Genomic DNA, 23,699 nt, shown 5'->3' with positions numbered 1-23,699 from the left:
GAAAATATTTTTAAAAACAAAGGTTCCGACAAAGGTCTCATTTCCAAAATATATAGAGAACTGACCCTAATTTATAAGAAACCGAACCATTCTCCAATTGATAAATGGTCAAAGGATATGAACAGACAATTCTCAGAGGAAGAAATTGAAACTATATCCACTCACATGAAAGAGTGTTCCAAATCACTACTGATCAGAGAAATGCAAATTAAGACCACTCTGAGATACCACTACACACCTGTCAGATTGGCTAAGATGACAGGAACAAATAATGATGAATGTTGGAGGGGCTGTGGGGAAACTGGGACACTAATACATTGCTGGTGGAGTTGTGAAAGAATCCAGCCATTTTGGAGAGCAATTTGGAACTATGCCCAAAAAGTTATCAAACTGTGCATACCCTTTGAGCCAGCAGCGCTACTACTGGGATTATATCCCAAAGAAATACTAAAGAGCGGAAAGAGACATATATGTGCCAAAATGTTTGTGGCAGCTCTTTTTGTTGTAGCTAGAAACTGGAAGATGAATGGATGTCCATCAGTTGGAGAATGGTTGGGTAAATTGTGGTATATGAAGGTTATGGAATATTATTGCTCTGTAAGAAATGACCAGCAGGAGGAATACAGAGAGGCTTGGAGAGACTTAGGTCAACTGATGCTGAGTGAAATGAGCAGAACCAGAAGATCACTGTATACTTCAACAACAATACTGTATGAGGATGTATTCTGATGGAGGTGGAAATCTTCAACATAAAGAAGATCCAACTCACTTCCAGTTGATCAATGATGGACAGAGGTAGCTACACCCAGAGAAGAAACACTGGGAAGTGAATGTAAATTGTTAGCACTAATATCTGTCTGCCCAGGTTGCATGTACCTTCGGATTCTAATGTTTATTGTGCAACAAGAAAATGATATTCACACACATGTATTGTACCTAGACTATATTGTAACACATGTAAAATGTATGGGATTGCCTGTCATCGGGGGGAGGGAATAGAGAGAGGGGGGGTTAATTTGGAAAAATGAATACAAGGGATAATATTATAAAAATATATATATAATAAAAAATTTAAAAAATTAAAAATTTAAAAAAAAAAAAAAAAAAACGAAAAAAAAAAATTCCAGGCCAAAACTGAGAAGAATCAGTATTGGTGATGGAAATTTGAAGACAATGGGCATTTCAAATTGTAGAAGTGAGTGAAATTTTTAAGCAATAAAATGTAGAGGGAGGCATTCCTTTTAAATAATATCCTATAAAGCAAATTAAGAGAGCATGGGATAGTTTGTCAGTGAGATTTATAGATGAAAGAAGAATTTAAGGCCAAAGAAGACATAGAGAGCATTACAAGATGTAAAATAGATCTTTTTGATTATGTAAAATTAAAGAGTTTTTGCACAAACAAAACCAATGCAACCAAAATTATAAAGAAAGCAGAAAACTGGAGCAAAATTTACAAATATCTATGATAAAAGCCTCATTTCTGAAATAATGTAGAGAACTGAGTCAAATTTATTAAAAACTGTGTCATTCCCTAATTGATAGTCAAATCATATGAACAGGCAGTATTCAAATATAGAAATCAAATCTATGAAAAATTATCTAAATCATTATTATTGTTCAGAGAAATGCAAATTAAAGCAACTCTGTGGTATTACCTTATACTTACTTATCAGAATAGCTAATATAACAAAAAGGGAAAATGTTAGATGCTGAAGGGGATGTGGGAAAACTGAGACACTAATTCGTTGTTGGTGGAGTTGTGAACTGATGCAACTGAAAAAGAGAAAAGTATCTATTTGTACAGCAATACTTATAACAGCTCTTTTTGTAGTGGTTAAGAATTGGAAATCAAAGGGATACTCATTAATTTGGGAATAGCTATACAAGCTGTGGTATGCTTATGATGAAATATTGTACAATAAGAAATGACAAGCAGGATGGTTTCAGAAAAATCTGTAAAGAAATATGAAGTGATGCATATGGAAAAGAACAGAACTAATAGCATGTTATACATAGTAACAGCATTATTATTCAGTGAAGAATTGTGAGTGTGACATAAAATGTGACTTAGTAATGATTCAAGACAATTCCAAAGGACTATTGATGAAGTATACAATCTGCTCCAAAAGAAGATCTGGGATATTGAATAAATATAGATTGAAGCATGATATTTTCACTTTCCTTTGTCCTTTATTTCCTTTTATTTGACTCTTCTTGTACAAAATTATTAAGATGTAATTGTACATTATAACCTATATCTAATTCTTTACCATCTAAGGGAGGAATGAGAGAGGGGAGGAATAGGATCTGGAATTCAAAACTTTAAATAAAAATATTAAAAAAGAATATTCTTCTAGAAGACAACCAGGAAATAAATGTTGTCATTAATTTATTCATGACATTAATTTATTCAATTAATAAATAAATAATAAATTTATAAATAAAAAAAATTATTCATCCCTTCTATGTGACAAGCATTAGGCTAAGCAGTGATTAGTCAAATACAAAATAAAAATAATTTCTACCATGGAAAAGCTTACATTTTAATGGAGAGATAGCAAATGTGTTGTGGTCAGAGAAGGGCAAAGTCAGAAGAGTAGTCCAGGGAGCCACAAGATTGTGTAATGATGCTATTTTTTTTTTACAAGAAGTAGTTAATGAAAAATAAAATTTAATTTAAAAGCCACCAAACAATGGTAATGTTGATTTGATTACTATTCCCAGAACAAGAGTTAGAAAGTAAAGCAGTGGGGAAGATAGACATAGTGGCCCAACATGGTGGAATTGAGAGCTAATAAGATATAATGAAATCTCACTAATCAGCTCTACCTCAGCTTGGGAGATAAGAGACCCAGTTGAAAGAGTATAAGACAGGAAACTGAAGGTCAGGAAAATTGTTAGTAGTCAGCAAGATGTTAGGTGTTCCTATCAGTGAGAGCAGACATTCAGTAGTATTTATAGATGAAATTCAGGGAAAAGAGAGTAGCTAATAGGAGGAAATGTCAGTGGTATGAAAAGCTACAGAGAAATTAAGGCATTTGAGAAAGGAAAATATCCATGGCCTTTCATGATGAGGAGGACTTTAAGAGACTTATTTTCTACAAAGTGATGAGACTGTAGAAGCACAATTTCAAGGGACTGAAAAAAGAACAGATGAGCCAGTGGAAGTAACTATGTCTTTCCCTCAAATTACTTTGATTTTATTCTTTTTATTTTGTTATGTAAAGCATCAAGAATATGCACACATTTACATATATGTATATACTTATACACATATGTATGTACACACATTAACTTAGAATATAGTTCCTTGGGGGCAAGATGTGTTCCATTTTTATCTTTGTGTCCTCACTGGATATCACAATGCCTGACACATAATAAATGCTTATTTCTTGTTGACTTGACAGAGAGGTCAAGCAAAGATATTGTCATGTTTGGAGAGATGAGATGATACATATAGACAGATGATAAGGAGTCAGTGTTGAGGAAAAGATTGAAGATACATGAAATAAAAGGAAGTTCATATTGGTTAAAGTAAGGTTAAACTGTACTAAAATCAGTTGTCAATAATTCAAAACAACTTGAACGATTAAGCATTTCAAACCAGTTGATGTCATTTGAAGCCAAATCAAACCAATCCCAACAAATTCAAGCAAGATCAAGCCAAATCAAAGCAATTGCTATATATTCAAAGTGGTTTAACTAGATCAAACCAATTCAGAATAGAATCAATATTTTAGAGTTGCAAAAGATATTAGATGTTATGAAATCTAATATCCACATTTTTACACATGAGGAAATATGAGATACTCAAAGATTAAATAACCTGTCCAAGGTTACATACAGTATGCACCAGAGCCATGGTTATATCACATGTTCTCTGATTCATCTAAATCTCTTTCCATTTTTTCATGCTCCTTGGTTCTTTCTTTGAACAACTTTGACTTTAGATACCCAAGAAATATTAATTAAGTTCTTCCTTCATCCCTTGTTTTATATTTTTTACCTATTCCTTATCCTTTATGGTTTAACTTATCATGAGATTATTAATGCAGTCATTTGTAGTCATTTGTCACTGCATGGTCATCTGACAAAGAGCTCACAGTCAGATCACTGACAGTTACGATCTAAAAATATATGTAACTTGTAAAACCTTTTTCTTCCATTTTTGCCATTTTTCTAACTTTATTGTAAAAGTGGAAGAGTCAGTGCAGGGCTTAAGGACTTAAAATCCATTCTTTCATAAATTGTTACATGGCAAATAATTCATGACAGTGTTTTCACATTTAGATATATTGATCCTTGTGATATATGGCTTATTATAAGGTTCATTGTTGAATCCTTTTTAGAGTCATCAAACCTTCTCTAGCCCTTGCTTTACTGACATGGTCTGAGAATATTGAGAATATTGGTGCCACCATGAAAGATTGGAAAAGGATTTTTACCAGGATCTTTTAACTCCAATATCATACCTATGGATTCACCTTTGACTCTTCTTTCTCATATGTGCGTGTATGTGTGTGTGCATAAATTCTGTTAAGACTTATTGTTTTATCTTTTACAATAGCACTGATATTTATAAATTTGGTGGTAGAGCCTTCTGAGCTCATAGTGGACTGATTAGCTATAGACATGCTATACCTTGACTCCAGATGTCATTTCGTTTCTCTTTGGGAACAAAGGACGATAAACAACCAAATGCTAGGTATTACATGTTAGTTATAACTTGCATCCTATGTAGTATTTATGAATTCAAATTTATTTCCTTGTTTTTTAATTCATACCTTGGGAATTTGTGTAAAGACCATCTATGACCATTATTTTTATTTTTGACTCCTTTCTTGGATATTTTCCCCCCTCTTGTGAATTTCTGAACATCTCTACTACCACTCATCCTCTGTAAAGCTATTTTCTATTGGCAATATAGTTAGCATGGTGAATCGACATTAGCAATTTTCTTTCTTCCCTTAACTCCTATTTCAAATCATCTCCTGATGACATTTTTTAAAAAATATATACATTTTTAAAAAATATATTCTCTTGAGAGGATTATCAGTACAAACTGCCAATAAGAGATGCTGAAAAGGCCTGAACCAGTGTTTTTCAATCCAGGACTATTACTGTCCTTTTATATTGTAGCTAGTTAGTTTGATTTGTGGAACTTGATGGTATCCAAATATAAAAAAAAATGAGTAAGTATTTTGGATACTTAACATTTTGGCCATATCATATGTCAGTTCTATGCTTCTCCTTCCCCTTTTCTTTGGATTGGCCACAAATTTTTCATCCATGTTCCTAATGGGGAAATTTCCTTCACTGATGCAAATAAGAACCTGCTGTTCAGCAATTAGAAAGAATTGCCTACATGCCTGATAAGTTATAGGTTGGATCTGACCTTAGATCTTTCCAGTTGGAGGTCAGCCCTCCATCTAGAACATCACAACAGTTTCTCTATCCTTTAAAAAAAAAAAAAAAAAAGTGTTCTATATTTAAACAGTTTAACATTGGATCTCTAAGGTATTCCTGCTAAAAAACACAATTAATGAAAAATATGCAGCATTTGTAGTTCCCTACCTTATAGGAATAGTGACATTTAACAGTGTTTAAGATTATATTTACCTGATTGTGACATTTGAGCAGTCTGGCTCAAAACAGTACTTGCTTTTCTGGAAAGAATGAAGTCATCAAAAGTATGTGTATGTTTCCCTCTAGTGTAGGTTTTGTAGAAGTTTAAGGAATATTAACTGCTGTCAAGTAAAAGAAATTTTCTTTTTCTTTTTCTTTTTTTTTCCTTCTGTAAGGGAACAATAAATTGGGGAAACTCAGATGCATGAAATTAATTTTTTATATTTGTAATGAGTTTCCTAAAGTATTTATGCTGTAGGAAATTTCTGTTTCATAGAGTCATAGCTACCTTCTTTGTACTTGCTTTTTTGAGTTGGGAACAGTGATGGAGAGATATTTAAACCTACATTTTGGCTATTGCATTTCAAAAGTTATTGCCCATTACTGGTGTAAAGTATATAAAACAGATGATTTCTTGGAAATTATTAGGAAAATAAGGTTATCTAGAATTTGAATGGATAACTATATTAACAAAATGTTAATGGATATGACCAATTTTTAATACTGGAAAGTAGGAAATACATTTATTGCTTATTAATATACAAGCACAGATGTTTTCTACTGGTTTACTTTAATAACTATATTTCATATAAATCATATTTCATTTTTGTTCATTAGACATTATGTACAATCTGTGGTTAAGAAGGGGAATCCCTTTATTGGCTTACCTTCTCTTATTGAAGCTGATGAAAGTCAGAGTATTCAAGATATCAGTCAAACTTCGGCTGCACAAAATGCTTCTCAGGTAATTATTTAACTAAAAAGGGTTGATTTTACAAAGATAAGGGATATTCTCTTAGGTTAAAGGTCTTATTTAAATCTTTTCAGGAACTACATTTTACATTTGATTTGCTATTTTGCATTTAAATTTATCTGCGTGTCCTACGTACTGTGACTATAATTTCCAATTAGGAAATCTCTTTAGATAGATGATATTATATAGCTGATTTATAGAGACTTGTATTAATTTATCAAGTTAGTAACAAAGAAAATATTAGGAAATAAGAGACTTTCATCTAGTAAAATGTTCAAATAGCTTTGTGCATTTTTATTTTTAAGTTGAATTATCAAAAGTTCATTTAAATCGATTTTCAAACATAAAATGGGGACAATTTACTGAGCCTTTTTAGCAATTTAGACTTAGAGGACTTTAGATTTCAAAGGGACCAACCATCTGGTCCAATTCTCTTTATATAAATGAGGAAAATGAGTCCCAGAAAAACCATATAGCTCTATGTATGACTACAGCTAGTATTCCTTCAGAATACTATCTCAATGCTCTACTTTAACAATATAGTATTTGGAAAATAGAAGTAACTTCCAAGTAAATTATTACATATGTCAAAATCATTATAAAGGGACTAATAATGACTCACATTTATATAATCTTTTAAGATTTATAAAGTTTTTATGAAACAATCTTGTGAGACTAATGATTTGTAGAGCTACAAATGAAGGAAATTATAAAAGTTAAGTAATAAGTCTAGGGGTTACATGATTAGCAAGTATCAGAATCTAGACTCAAATCTAGATCTATTTATGACTTCAATGTTTGTAAGTCTTGAGTCTTGATAATTAAGCTTCAAGAACCAGGAAAACAATATATACAATTACTTCTAAAACCATGAATGGAGAGAACTATATCACAAAAATAATAATGATGCTGTGAAATACAATGATCAGCAAAGGATATAAATAGCCAATTTTTAAACAAAGAAATTAAAGCCATTTCTAGTCATATAAAATGCTTTAAATAACTATTGATTAGAGAAATGCAAATTAAGATAACTATGAGGTACCACTACATACCTCTCAGATTAGCTAAGTTGACAGGAAAAAAAAAAAAAAGCTATTGGAGGGGATGTGGGAAAACTGGAATGCTAATAAATTGTTGGTAGAATTTTAAACTGATCCAACCATTCTGGATAGTAATTTGGAACTATGCCCAAAGAGTTATTAAAACATGCATAACCTTTGATTTAGTAGTGTCTCTACTGGGTCTGTATCCCAAAGAGATCATAAAAGGGAAAAAGACCCATATGTGCAAAAATGTTTGTAGCAGCCCTTTTTGTGGTGTTAAGGAACCAGAAACCATTTGGATGTCCATCAGTTGGGGAATAAGTTATGGTATATGAATGTAATGGAATATTATTGTTCTATAAGTAACAATTAGCAGGATGATTTCAGAGAGGTCTGGAGAGGCTTACGTGAACTGAAGTGAGTAAAATCAAGAGAACATAGTGCACAGCAACCACATGATTATGTGATGATCAACTGTGATAGATTTGGCTCTTTTCAACAATGAAGTAATTCAGGCCAATTCCAATAGACTTTGTGATGGAGAGAGCCATCTGCATTCAGAAAGAGAACTATAGAGATTGAATGTGAATCACAATATAGTATTTTTACCTTTTGTTGTTGCTTGTTGCTTGCTTTTTTTCTTATTTTTTTATTTTTTGGTTTAATTTTTCTTTTGTGGCATGATAAATGCAGTATGAAATATGTTTAGAAGAATTGCACATGTTTAACCTATATTAGATTACTTACTAGCTAGGGAAGGTAGAAGGTGGAGAGAGGAGAAAAATTTGGAATAGTGGGTTTGCAAGGGTGAGTGTTAAAAACTATCTTTGCATGTATTTTGAAAATGAAAAGCTATTATTAAAAATTTAAAAATCATTTATCAAAAAAAAAAAAAAAAGAAATATAATGACCAGCTTTACCTCAAAGAAATGATTTGAGGAAGCACTATCTTCTTTTGCACGGGTTGGAAACTCTGAAGGTAGAACTATTGTGGGACTTGATCTATGTGTTAATTAGTTTTACTGAAATTATTTTTTTCCTATATTGTTATAGCCTTCAAAAGAGTCAGAGGTGAAAGATATATTGGAAAATGAAGTTGATATAAAATTAGGAAATATAAAAATTCAAGCAATTAAAGTGTTATTTCCTTTTAAATTTAAATTTATTATTTATTTAATAGCAACTAAATATTGATATAGCAATTAAGAATTGCAAAGCACTTTACACACATATATATATATATATATACATATATATATATATGTATATATATATATATATTTTCTCATTTGATTCTCACAGAAACCCTGGGATGTAAACCCTATTTTTATCCCCATTTGTAAAATGAGGAAACTGAGGCAAACAGAGTTTAAGTGGGTTGCCTAGTGTTACACTGCTAATGAGTGTCTGAGGTTGAAACTGAATTTGTGTCTTCTTGATTACAACTTCAGCACTCTATCTATTTACTGTGGCATTGCTATTATTTCTCAATCATATCTTTTACCTAATAGAATGCTGTCGTAGCAGAAAAATGTAGTTGAGAATTACAAACTTAATCATTGATTATGGCTAATAGACCATTGGTTAAATTGATGTTTTGTACCCACAGTCTACTACCTCTGTATGGAGAAGGGGAAGAAGGTATTTTTTATTATAAATCCTTTGGAGTTAAATTGGTCACCATATTAAACTGAATTTTGATGTCTTTTAATATTATACTTTTAAATTATTTTGGTTATTGTTTTTTATTTTTGTAATTTTCTTTGTATCATCTTACATGAGTGGTTCCAAGTTATTTTTTCTGAATTCCTTACATTTTCATTTTTTATAATACAACATTCTATTACATTCATATACCCCACTTTTTTCAGACAGTCACCAACCAATAGGCTTTGTTTATATATGTGTGTGTTTGTGTGTGTCTGTATGTATGTGTGTGTATACACACACACACACACACACACACCCATATATTTGCTTCCACAAAAAAATGGTACTTTATTTTTTGGGGGGAACTTCTTTCCTCTCTGCCAAACATTAAGTATATCTAGTTGCTTTTTAAAAAAAATCTTTTTAATAAGAAAAGTACCTTATAAAATGACACAAAAGGTGAGCTATTGTTGTTGTTTCTTTTTATTTTAATGTTATTTGGTGAAATCTACTCCTTTTGTATTTAGTTCCTTCTTAAGAATGCCAATACTGCTATCACTATTTGGAAGCTTTTATGTTTTGTATATAACAAATATACTTAAATTTTGGTTTATTTGGTATGTTTTGTCTTCCAAATCTACAGGTGAATATTGGTGTTTCGAATGGAGCTCCTAAAGGTAAAGGAATAAATTATTCATTAACTTTACTGAAAAAAAATGTAAAAGAATACTGTGTCCAGTTGCTCATGGATTCTATAAATTACGGAGTTTATATACTTAGTTTTAGGGGATTTTAAAATTTTGAGCCTTGGAAAACTGACTGTCAAGAATCCCTGGATATGGGATAGAATCAAATGGAAAATGGAAAAAAAAATTCTTCTCACAACGCAGAATAACAGCTAGCATCTTTCACATATGTTGATCCTTAAAACAACCCTGTCCTATCATTATATGGACCAAGGACACTGAATTTAAATGACTTGTCCAGGGTCACAGTGCTAAAACTGTCTGAATAAGGATTTGAACTCAGGTTTTATTTATTCCAGGTTCATCACTTGGTTTAGCAATCCTTTCCTTTCTATTGTCTTTGAAATCCCTTTCTCTATAGATGGATTCTAAAGATTTCAGAATTATGAGTTAGGATGCCTACTTTAGAAAATCATATGGGAGAAAATGGAAAGATTCTGCAAACTTTCTAAAAATACAGATTAATTTAAGACTTTCTGAGGCCATTGGTCTATATTTGGAAGGCTAAACCATGATATTTGTGTCATTTTTAGCACATATATTCATAAACATGAGATTTCCAGGTTCTCCTCTTTTCATATATTATTGATTTCCATTCTTTCAAACTATGGACAGTTTTGATGTTTTAATGTTTGTTCTTTCTATTTATACAGAAGAGACAGAAACTGTGTATAATGTTGCACCTCATCCATCACAGACAATTGAGTTATTAAATCAGGTAACAGCCGTTTTGGATAAATCCCAAGAAGACGTTTTAACAGAAAATGCTCCTATATGTAAAGAAATCTGGTTTGACTTTGATGACTTCTGCAGATGCTTCCAGTAAGGATTAAAATTTTTTCTTCCCCCATATATTTAATATACCAGGATAATAAAGTATTCATTTTTCAATTTTGGATTGAAATTTGGATTGAAAGTACTATGTGAAAAATCAAGTAGGTTAATGTAATTAGATGATTGGATATATGGAAGGGAGTAAAATATAAGGAAGCTAAAATGTAGAAAAGAGCCAGGGTATAAAGAGCTTTAAGTACCAAGCAAGAATTTGTATTCAATTCTGAAAGATAATAAGGTGTTATTAGAATTTATTGAATAAGGGTAGTTTATGGAATAGTATTGACATGGTCTGACTTATGCTTTTAAAAAATAAATCACCTTGACTACAGAGTAGACTATGGATTAGGGGGGAAAAGACTTGAGGCAAGGATATCAGTTAGAAGACTGATGTCAGGAAATAATTTTATCTGCATCAATGAAGTATCCATATGAATGAAGTGATAGGTTATCTGGAGTAAAAATATTACTAATACATTTTGAAATATTGCCCTTAGTGAGTTCTACCAAACAAACATTTAAAGATAAACTAATTCAAATATTAAATAAATCATTTGGAATACTAAGCAAAGGTATAATAAATATACAAAATACTTAGCACAATTTTTTCATGAAACAAAAATAGTGCTGATATCTAAATTGGGAAGAACAAAAACAGAGAAGGAAAATTGTAGACCATTTTCATTAATGATTATGATGCAAAAGTCCTAAATAAAATACTAAATAGGAGACTACAATATATCACAAAAATTATACATTGTGACCAAGTAGGATTTTTTTTAACCAGGAATTCAGGGATGGTTTAATATAAGTAAACAATCTATCAATAACAAAAGTAACAACAATCATATAATTATGCCTATAGATGCAGAAAAAATTATTGACAAAATATAACACTCATTCCTATTAAAATACTTAAAAGCTTAGGTATAATTGGATTTTTCCTTAAAGATGATAAGAAGCACATATTTAAATCAGCAAAACATTTTTTCCCCCTAAGATCAGGAATGAAACAAGAATATTCACTATCACTAATATTATTTAATATTGTACCAGAAATGCTAGCAATATCAATAAAAGAAAAGAAATTGAAGGAATCAGAATCGTGAGGACATAAAACTTTTTGCATAGGATATGAATATATACATGGAACATCATAGAGATTCATCTAAAAGCTAATTGAAATAGTAATTTTAGAAAAGTAGTAGAATATAAAATAAACATTTAAATCATCAGCATTTTTATATATCATCAATAAATTCCTACAAAAAGAGATAGAGATACTCCAGAAACTACATGAACATAATTACATGATACTTTTTATACAGTGAGGGTCAGATTTAAATAATTGAGGTGATATTAATTGTTCATGAATGGGCAGAGCCAATATAATAACAAGTTTCTCCAATAAAGGTCTTATTTCTCAAATAGAGAACTTTGTCAAATTCATAAGAATGAGTCATCTCTTAATTGATAAATAATCAAAGAATATGAATAGTTATCTGAATAAATCTAAACTATATATAGTGATTTTAAAAAATATATTAAGTCATTTATTAGGTAAATACAAATAAAAAACACCTTGATATAGTATATATCTATCAGGATGGCTAAAATGATAGACGGAGAAAATAGCAAATATTGGAGGGGATGTTGAGAAATTGGGACACTAGTTAACTGTTGGTGGAACTGTGCACTGATCCAACCGTTTTGGAGAGTAATTCTGCAATTATGAGCCAAGAGTTATTAAACTGTGTATATTTTTTGATTCAGCAATATTACTAGTAGATCTGTTTCCCAAAATGATCAGGGAAAAAAGAAAAGAACCTGTATGTTCTAAAATATTTATAGCTAATCTCTTAGTGATGGCAAAGAACTGGAAATTGAAGGAATGGCTGTCAATTGGGCAATGGCTAAACAAGTTGTGGTATATGGTTATGACAGAATATTCTATGCTGTAAAAATGGTGAGCAGATTGATTTTAGAAAAAACAGTGATAGACTTGCATAAACCAAGTGAATGTTTTATTGTATAAATTATACAATAACAGCAATATAGTTCAAATAATATCTGTAAATATATTGAGTATTATAAATTTTCTAATAAATTACAAAGGACCTATGAGGGAAGATGCTAACCATCTCCAGAGAAAGAACGGATAAAGTGAAGTGTATAACGTGATTTTACACACACATACACATACATACACATACATACAAACATACATATCAACAAATGTGTACATATATCTACTATATATGTATATGTGTATATACATATATATATATATTTATAAATGCACATGAGAATAAGGGTTGTATGTGTGTGAAAAGTCCTTCTGTAGTGTGGAATGGAGAGAGAGGAGGGAGACAGTACAGAACTTAAAATGTAACCAAAAACAAATAAAATTAATTTAAAAAAAGATAACATTGCCCTTAGATTTATGTCAATATGACAATAAATGATTTGCAAAGGGAGGAAAAATGATTGAGTTTTACCAGTTGTTTGATTGTCCAAAACATTGTCAGTTGGCTGAAACAAACTGATTTTTTTTTCATAACGCAATCATTTCTGCGTAGGTCCTGCTATAATTACTGAATCAATTCACTCTTTCCCCCCCCATATTTTCAATATAATAATTCATTTAGGCTGATTAAAAACCCATTGTTATTTGTTACCTAAAGTTATATTTGCATATTTGAATGGAATTAACTAAGAACTATTTGTCTTTTCAGGAATATATATATTTTCCATAAACCAAATTCTTATATCTATAACTATCAAAAGTCAGACTTTAAGGTGAGTGGAGTATTAATATTTTTTTCTTTTTTTAAGAATCAAATCATGTTAGTACACGAAACCTTTAACTTTATCAAGCTTATAAATCTTTGGTCACACTTATATATGGACTTAATTATTAATATTATAGGCTACGGTTTGTGTCAGTGATTTTTATTCAAACTGCTACAAGTTTTATTTACTTTGCTATCCTTAATCTGAATGAACAAGCACTCATATATCTGCCTGGCCACTACTTTTACATTCCCAATATGTGTAGACAAGTGGGTTAATGAATAAATTGCATTGTCATTTATGTACATCATATGTAATAGACTTTGATTTCAAGGAATAAATACAGACATTTTGTCTCCCAAACATCTTTCAGGCCTCTTATTTTTCTTTGTCCCTATTATTTCTTCCCATATTTAAGGGCAGGAGGTAATTGGGTTCAGAAGTATTCAGGAAGATTCATTGTAGGGCAACAATTGCACTAATCTAATTTCATCTTGTGATTAACTACAAACTAGTTTTGATTTTTTACAGGCCAGCAATCACCTTTAAAGCACTGGGCACCCATAGTTTTCAACTAAGTCTCTAATACAGGATTTAGTGGTCCTTAAGAGTGTCCTGATCAGAAACTATACTTTAACTTCTTGTGGACTCCACACTACTCTATGGATATTCTTTGGATTTTTTACCAGAAAAAGGTCAATCCCGAAAGTCCAGTGTGTCCTGAAAAACAGTCCATAAAAGGCTAATGCTGAGCTCCTTTATGAACTAAAGATATTATAATTATAATCAAAATTTCCAGGCATTTTCTTGCACTCTTAACTAGCCAAGTGCAGTTACAGTTGTCCCAACTAAAACCAGTTTGTTGATTCAGTAAACCCCAAGGCTCTAGGACAGAGACTATAGCTTTGTTCTCAATATGATTTTAAATTGACCATCAGGAAGATTTTTTGACCAAGGCCTGAAAGGAAACTAAAGAGGTATTAATCTATTACTAATGCTGCTCACTTCCCCCCTCCTTCCCACTATCATCACTTATATCCTAAGGAGGAAGCAATCAAATGCATATGAAGAGCAATCTAATTCATGCCATAGCTGTGCTAAAGTGTTTTGTTGGATGGTTGACTTAATCCACATAATACTTACTACCTTAGGACCAACTGAAGGAATCATTTCTGTCCCCTGAAAAGATTACCTTCCCAGTTATTGTTCAAATACATGGTTCTTGGAACAAGGCAGGTTCTTTAATCCCCTCAGAGTCTGGGCCCAAGTGTATTCTAGGGATAGATTTTAATAGATATCCAGTTTAGACTCATAAGCTACATTAAATTTTGGATCCAACAAAAGAACAAGACTAGATAAAGTATCCAGATAAGAAGATATTCTAGAATTGGGTTAGGGTTTAAATATAATAGAGATGACCAAAATGAATCTCAAGTAATAATCTTGAAGGGAAATTCAGTAATGGGAGTGTAAGCTGATTGTATTAGAGAGAATAAGGACTCAATGATATGTTAGAGAATGTTTAACAACAGTTCCTTAAAAAATATGTAGCACAATATACTTTGAAGAGTTATCTTCTTTATTGAAATTTTTCCTATAGTTTTCTTATGTCTAGACAATCAACAATACAAAAAACCAAGCCCTGAATTGTAGTCTTTCTAGATTTCAGAGGTGTAAATAGTCACACTGAAAATTTAACACTAACGTGTTGGAGCTGGCTCCAGCATACTTCTCTCTCCTCACTTTTCAGGGGTATCCTTAGAACCCTGAAAGGGAAACATTATTCACCTGCAATAAAAAATATTTTATCAATCTGCAGTAGTCTGTAGAACATTAGATATAAAGGAATGATGTCTGGATAGTAACTTATCTCAAAACTAGTTCTATTTTTTTCCAATGGGGCTCACATAGGACCCCACTGAAAATATGAGAATTAGACAATGATGATTTTATATAATAATTGAAGGTTTGAAAAATACCTTGCTATTAATTCCTTAAAATAAGTAATGCAAGTATTATTGTCTTCATTTTATTTTTCTTGCAAATAGGGAAAGATATGTGTCTTTGTCGGACTAGAGGACTCCCTTTGCCAACACAAATCACAACTCTTTATTAATGTGGATTTAGTAGACAATATCATAGGTTTTGCCTGAAGTACTGAGAATTAAGTGAATTCAGCAGAGTCCTGCAATTATTTTCAGAGGAAGAATTTGAACATAGATCTTTCTATGTTCACCTTGCTATCACTATAGTGCCAATCTAGTTTTAGAAAACTGATAATCCAAGAGGTTAAGGGACTTGTCCATAGTCACTGAACCAGGCTAAATTGAGATAGTCCTTATCCTCTCCTTTTACTGCTGTCTTTCTCATTTCTGAAGTTATAGATTATTTGTGGGGAGAAATAGGAAAACTCATCATAGGAACTGACATAGAAAAGTAAGCAGAATTAGGAAAACTTCACAATAACTACAATTATGAAAATGGAAAGAATAAAATGAAATTGAATGATATGTATTTATAACGAGCAAACAATTGACCCCAGAAAAAATGAGAAAAAGTATCTTCCTTCTTTCATTGAACAGCTTGGACTCTATAGTATATAAGAGCTTGGGGATTGGTTAGTTTTGTTAAACTGTTTCTTTAAACCAAAGAAGGCTTGCTGAGGGGGTGGGGATGAAAATATACTTGGAATTTTTCTTCTGCTTCCATATTAAATTATTTCCTACTAATGAGGAAATTATATAGAAAACTTTAACCAATATAAGGCCCATTATATTTACTTGACAAATGTGCCTTATTGCTATGGTATGGACTTGAAATGAAACATTGAAAAGGTCTATATTATTTGCCCCTCTTTTTTTCAGTATACAGATGAAAGAATGTTATATTATTTATTTGTGGATAGTCTGAAACCTATTGAACTGCTGGTTTGCTTTTCTGCATTGGTACGCTGGGGAGAATCTGGAGGTAAGAAATCTATGAGGAAAATAAGTACAATTTTGTTGTGATGGTAGGGGAGAGCAATTTATACTTATTGACTTTATTTTTCATAATACTGACTCTTCAGCTCCTTGTAATCTGACTGAAATCCCATTGCTCTTCCTAAATAATTCTCTTACAGGAAAACAGTGATTAATTGCTAAATTGATGCCCTATTCTTAGAAACTTTTTTTTTTCCATCTTGACATTTCTACCATATTTAAAATTGTAGTTAGCTCTTCCCCCTTGTTACTTTTCTTAATCTTTGTTTACATGCTAGAGCTTTTCCTTAATTCTTCTGTGTCTGATCATTCTTTCTCTATCTCCTTAGTTGGTTCATCATGCTTTTCCATTGCGGCTGTCTTTCCTTAAATCAGGATTTCCTCTCTTGTTCCTTTCTATGGCTTAAATTACATTTCTTTGTGCAATTAATTCCCCCAAATTTTCTTGAATTCCGGCCCTACATTTGTAACTGACTATTACATATCTCTACATGAATATCTGGCTTAAATCTCAAAATAAACATGTTCATAGTTGATGCAGTCCTAACCTAATCTTAACTTCCCTCTTTTTGTTAATATGACCATCATCTTTCCAGTCGTTCAGGCTCATAATAAAACAAGTTTATAACCTTTATCCATACCATCTTTTGACACATCCCTTTTTCTCCTTTTATATTTTACTCTTATAGATTCTTTCACATATTTTTTCTGAAATTATTGGCTCTTACCCTGTGTCAGTGTCCCCTAGGTCTTTGTACTGAGTCTTCTCCTCTCCCCTCTTTTTCCCTTTTCCTCTTTTTTCTTCTCCTTCCCTCCTCCTTCTCTCTTCACCTTCTCTCATGAGCTTCTTAGTTATCAAAGTCTATTTTTAATTTTATATAGAATCTTTCTCAGTTTTCACCTCTCTCCAGAGTTCATCCTCTATCACCAAATTCCTTTAGAATATTTCTACCTAGATGTACTGTTAACATCTCAAAATTAAGTCTAAAGCTAATCTGATTATCTCTCTTCCTCTCTGCCCCCAAATCTGATCATCCTCCAAACTTTCCTGGTTTTTACAAATATATTTATTACCTATTTATTTTTAACATTCATTTAAAAATTTTTGAGTTTCAAATTCCAGCCTTCCTTCCATTTTCTCCTTCACAATTTGGGGAGGCAAATGATATGATATCAATTACACATAGAAAGTAATGCAAAAAAATTTCCATTTTTTTAAAAAGTAAGAAAAATTAAATGTGTCATCCTGTATTCAGAGTTCATGACTTCTTTCTCTAAATGTGGATAGCCTTTTTCATCATAGTCCTTTGTAACTGTCTTAGATCGTTGTCTTGATCGAGTAACCTCAGTTGGTTAATAACAATATTGTTGTTACTGTGTACAATGTTTCTCTGGTTCTACTCACTTCACTTTATTTTAGTTCATATAAGTCTTCTCAAGTTTTTCTAAAACCATCCAGGTTTTCACTTTTTTGTAGCACAATAATATGCTATCACAATTATATACCACAATTTGTTTAATCATTTCTCAATTGATGGGCATCCCCATAATTTTCAGTTCTTTGTCCCAATTTCTATTAATGTGATACTACTACACAATCATCCTAGTTGAACATTAGTCATCCATTCTTTTTCCTCTTCTTCACTTCCATATCCAGTCAGTAAATCTTGCCACTTTATCTTTTTATAGCTTTTCTTACATCTATTTCTTTCTCTTCATTCATAGAGTCAACACCTTTGCTTATGCTTTCTTTATTGCTCACCTCCACTGTTGGAATAATCTTTTAATCACTCTCCCTGACTGTTTCTTTCTTCCCCAAGGCTTTGTTCCACATGATTGTCAATATTATTTTTATACCACACAGACCATACTACTCCCTTACTCAAGTAGCTTTATGGATTCCTTTTTATCTATAGGGTACAAATTGCTCATCCTGACTTTTAAAGATATTTACCGTGTAGGTTCAAGTCTCTCTAAGAATTTTATTCTTTTTTTTCCCCTTAAACTCTTTAGACAGATTGTCCTCCTTACAATCTAGTTCAAAGAAAATAATATAGGTAAACCTTAAAAGTACTATATACATAGGTATCATTATCATCATCATCATCATCTTTTTCTTCATCATCTTCATTAAAAGCAGCAGGAAAATACTCTCTTATCTCTTCTTTTTTACAATTCTCATCTTCAAAACTCAGATTATATCCTAAACAAAGCTGTCCCCATGTCCCCATTAATTAGTGTATTCTTTCTTCAAATTACTTTGTTTATTTATCTATTGACAAATTATATTCTCAAATAATACATCAAAATTTTAAGATCAGCAAATGTTTTTCATTTTTATATTTGTTTATCTATCCAAGAGCCAATATCACAGTACTTTTCCTATAATATATATTTAATAAATACTTCTTAGTTTGATTTACTTTAATTAAATCTAATTTAAAAACTAAAAAATTAAGTAAAGTTAAATTTAATTTAATTGATGACACTTTAAGGGTCAAAGGTACCCCATGGATTGATGATCAGACTTCTTACTTAAAAGGCATTGGCAAACCATTGTAACTTGATTTTTCTTTCCTTTTTTTCTTCAAGCCTTACAAAAAGACAGTCCTATCATAGAACCTGGACTACTTACAGCAGAAACGTTTTCTTGGAAATCTCTGACTCAGCGGAATCTTGTACTAAAAATACATACATATGCTGCCAAAGCTTCAATGATTCGCCTTCCAGTTGGGTGTGTAATTGCCTTAGCTTCCCTATTAGAAGAATCTCCTGACACTCCAAACAACCAATAGTATTGTCAAACACCAAATTGTCAAACTCAGCAGCTGGCTGCCTAAAATTGCCTCAATCATATTAAAATGTAACTAGGAATAAAATGTCAATTAGATTTAGCAAATAAAATTATAATGTAAAATATTAATTCATAGTTCTCTAATCAATATGCTGCTTGAAAGAATCTGTTTCTATTTGAGTTTGATACCATCAATTTAAGAAATCTTCCACAATTTGTTAGATCACTAATTGTACAATTTTAATTTAATGTAAATTTTACTTATAGAAAAGAAATTTATCAAATATGGCCTGTTTGAAAAATTTCCTCAAATTTGCCAATTTAGGTATTTTTCAAGTAGCAACTCATCACATAAAATGTAGAGGAAATTTCTATTTGATCAAATATAATGTTAAACAGGATGTTTTTAATAAATCCAAATTACAATCTTGTTCTTAAAGGAATTTAGTTGGTTCTATTTAATCTATGACATGCCATCCTACCCCCACATTCAAAGGTATAGAAAGTAGCCAAAAATAAATTATTGAATATGAAAATTATCATATAGTACCTTGGGATACCTTCCAACTCTCAGGACATATTTCATAATTAAGGTATTTTGTGGGTCTACACTTAGAATGGGAATTTCTTGAGGTCAGGGACCATGATTTTGCCTTTCTTTGCATTCGAAGAACTTAAAACAATGCTTGGAATGTGGTAAATGCTATTGGTAAAATTCAAGTCTCCAACCTTGAACACTCAGCCAGAGAAGGCAATTATTTTAAAGCAAAGATGATGCCAATGAAAGGACATAATAAATGTATCAAGATGTTTTCCTCATTACCCTTTCCTGTGCTTACATATTCTCTCAAGAGGAAGCACCAACATCCAGAGGGAACATACCTGGAGAGGTACATATATAAGGAAACTGTGGACAGCATACTTACTTGGAGGGATAAATCAAGACTTTGATCTCTGGAGACACTAATGTTTTTCTAGTGATATCATCTTGTTTCTTCTGTCAGGCCTCCTTCATTCTGTTCTTGCAGCATTTCCAAGACCCATAATCTTTGTATTTAGCTGTTTGTCTATAGTCTTTTCCTACTTCCAGATGAAGGCAAATTCTTCAAAAATGGCTGATGGCATTTTTTTTTGTTTTATTTTATTTTTTTAAATTAATTTTTATAATTATAACATTTTCTTTGACAGTACATATGCATAGGTAATTTTTTTTTTTTACAACATTATCCCTTGTACTCCCTTCTGTTCCGAGTTTTTCCGCTCCTTCCCTCCACCCCCTCCCCTAGATGGCAGGCATTCCCATACATATTAAATATCTTATAGTATATCCTAGGTACAATATATATGTGGTATAATATATATGTGCAGAACTGCATTTTTTTGTTGTTGTTGTTACAAAAAAAGGATTGTATTCACAAGGTAAAAATAATCTGAGAAGAGAAACAAAACAAAACAAAACAAAAAAAAAAACAATGCTCTCAGTTTACACTCATTTCCCAGTGTTCCTTTTCTGGGTGTAGCTGATTCTGTCCATGATTGATCAATTGGAATTGGCTTAGCTCTTCTCTATGTTGAAGATATCCACTTCCATCAGAATACATCCTCATACAGCATCATTGTTGAAATGTATAATGATCCCCTAGTTCTACTCGTTTCACTCAGTATCAGTTGAGATAAGTCTCTCCAAGCCTCTCTGTATTCCTCTAGTTGGTCATTTCTTACAGAACAATAATATTCCATAACATTCATATACCATAATTTACCCAACCATTCTCCAATTGATGGACATCCATTCATTTTCCAGTTTCTAGGCACTATGAAAAGGGCTGCCACAAACATTTTGGCACATACAGGTCCCTTTCCCTTCTTTAGTATTTCCTCGGGATATAAGCCCAGGAGTAGCGCTGCTGGGTCAAAGGGTATGCATATTTTGATAACTTTTTGGACATAATTCCAGATTGCTCTCCAAAATGGTTGGATTCTTTCACAACTCCACCAACAATGCATCAGTGTCCCAGTTTTCCCACAGCCCCTCCAACATTCATCATTATTTGTTCCTGTCATCTTAGCCAATCTGACTGGTGTGTAATGATATCTCAGAGTTGTCTTAATTTGCATTTCTCTGATCAGTAGTGATTTGGAACACTCTTTCATATGAGTGGACATAGTTTTAATTTCATCATCTGAAAATTGTCTGTTCATATCCTTTGACCATTTATCAATTGGAGAATGGCTTGATTTCTTATAAATTAAAGTCAATTCTCTGTATATTTTGGAGATGAGGCCTTTATCAGAACCTTTAACTGTAAAAATGTTTTCCCAATTTGTTACTTCCCTTCTAATCTTGTTTGCATTAGTTTTGTTTGTGCAGAAACTTTTTAATTTGGTGTAATCAAAATTTTCTATTTTGTGATCAATAATGGTCTCTAGTTCTCCCTTGAACACAAATTCCTTCCTCCTCCACAAGTCTGACAGTTAAACTATCCTATGTTCCTCTAATTTATTTATGATCTCGTTCTTTATGCCTAAATCATGGACCCATTTTGATCTTATCTTAGTATGTGGTGTTAAATGTGGGTCCATGCCTAGTTTCTGCCATACTAATTTCCAGTTTTCCCAGCAGTTTTTGTCAAATAATGAATTCTTATCCCAAAAGTTGGGATCTTTGGGTTTGTCAAACACTAGATTGCTATTTTTATTCACTATCTTGCCCTGTGAACCTATTCCACTGATCAACTAGTCTATTTCTTAGCCAATACAAAATGGTTTTGGTGACTGCTGCTTTATAATATGGTTCTGGATCAGGTACAGCTAGGCCACCTTCATTTGATGGTTTTTTTCATTACTTCCCTTGAAATTCTCAACCTTTTGTTCTTCTATATGAATTTTGTTGTTATTTTTCCTAGGTCATTAAAATAGCTTCTTGGGAGTCTGGTATAGCACTAAATAAATAGATTAGTTTAGGGAGTATTATCATCTTGATTATATTCGCTTGGCCTATCCAAGAGCACTTAATGTCTTTCAAATTATTTAAATCTGACTTTATTTTTGTGGCAAGTGTTTTGTAATTTTGCTCATATAATTTCTGACTTTCCTTTGGTAGATATATTCTCAAATATTTTATGCTATCGTCTGTTATTTTTAATGGAATTTCTATTTGTATCTCTTGCTGTTGGATTGTGTTGGTAATGTAGTATACCATCATGTCATCTGCAAAGAGTAATAGTTTGATTTCCTCATTACCTACTCTAATTCATTGAATCTCTTTCTCGGCTCGTATTGCTGAGACTAGCCTTTCTAGTACAATATTGAATAGTAATGGTGATCGTGAGCAACTTGGTTTCACTCCTGTTCTTACTGGGAAAGGTTCCAGTTTATTGCTATTACATATGATGTTTACTGAAGGTTTTAAATATATGCTCCTTATTATTTTAAGGAATAGTCCATTTATTCCTATACTCTCAAGTGTTTTTAGTAGGAATGGATGTTGGATTTTATCAAATGCTTTTTCTACAATTATTGAAATTATCATATGGTTTTTGTTAATTTGGTTATTGATACAATCGATTATGCTAAAAGTTTTCCTAATATTGAACCAGCCCTGCATTCCTGGTATAAATCCCACTCGGTTATAGTATGTTATCCTGGGGATGATTTTCTGTAGTCTTTTTGCTAATATTTTATTTAAGATTTTAGCATCAATATTCATTAGGGAGATTGGTCTATAATTTTCTTTCTCTGTTTTCAGCCTACCTGGTTTAGGTATCTGTACTATGTCTGTGTCTTAAAAGGAATTTGGTAGGACTCCTTCAATCCCTATTTTTTCAAATAGTTTATATAGCATTGGAGTTAGTTGTTCTTTAAATGTTTGGTAGAATTCACATGTAAGTCCATCTGGTCCTGGAGATTTTTTCTTAGGGAGTTGGTTAATAGCTTGTTCTATTTCTTTTTCTGAAATAGGACTATTTAGACTATCTACTTCTTCCTCTGTTAATCTGGGCAAGCTATATTTTTGAAGGTATTCTTCCATTTCATTTAAGTTATCGAATTTATTGGCATAAAGTTGAGCAAAGTAGCTCCTAACTATTGTTCTGATTTTCTCTTCATTAGTGGTGAGTTCTCCCTTTTCACTTTTCAGACTAACAATTTGCTTTTCCTCTTTCCTTTTTTTAATCAGGTTTACTAAGGGTTTGTCTATTTTATTGTTTTTTTCATAGAACCAACTCTTAGTTTTATTAATTAACTCACTAGTTTTTTTAATTTCAATTTTATTAATCTCACCTTTTAGTTTTAGAATTTCAAGTTTCCTGTTTGTCTGGGAGGTTTTAATTTGTTCCTTTTGTAGCATTTTTAGTTGTAAGCCCAATTCATTGACCTTCTCTTTCTCTATTTTATGCAAGTAGGCCTCTAGAGATATAAAACTTCCCCTTATTACTGCTTTGGCTGTATGGTATGACTTCTCATTATTATTAT

General features: G+C 31.7%; 1 protein-coding gene across 1 annotated transcript in view; it reads left to right on the top strand.

The window, feature by feature from the left end:
• Positions 1-23,699, top strand: part of ADGB (androglobin) — a 259,554-nt gene that overhangs the window by 130,320 nt on the left and 105,535 nt on the right. Inside the window, exons 12-17 of the mRNA XM_074264682.1 lie at positions 6,247-6,373; positions 9,722-9,755; positions 10,478-10,646; positions 13,394-13,457; positions 16,316-16,418; positions 19,025-19,166. Coding sequence (XP_074120783.1) covers positions 6,247-6,373; positions 9,722-9,755; positions 10,478-10,646; positions 13,394-13,457; positions 16,316-16,418; positions 19,025-19,166 — 639 coding nt within the window. The remainder of the gene's footprint in view (positions 1-6,246; positions 6,374-9,721; positions 9,756-10,477; positions 10,647-13,393; positions 13,458-16,315; positions 16,419-19,024; positions 19,167-23,699) is intronic.

Source organism: Sminthopsis crassicaudata, chromosome 4, assembly GCF_048593235.1.
Source record: "Sminthopsis crassicaudata isolate SCR6 chromosome 4, ASM4859323v1, whole genome shotgun sequence".
NCBI lineage: Eukaryota > Metazoa > Chordata > Mammalia > Dasyuromorphia > Dasyuridae > Sminthopsis > Sminthopsis crassicaudata.
Note: the sequence above shows the minus strand (reverse complement) of the source record. Positions and strands in the feature narration are given on the sequence as shown.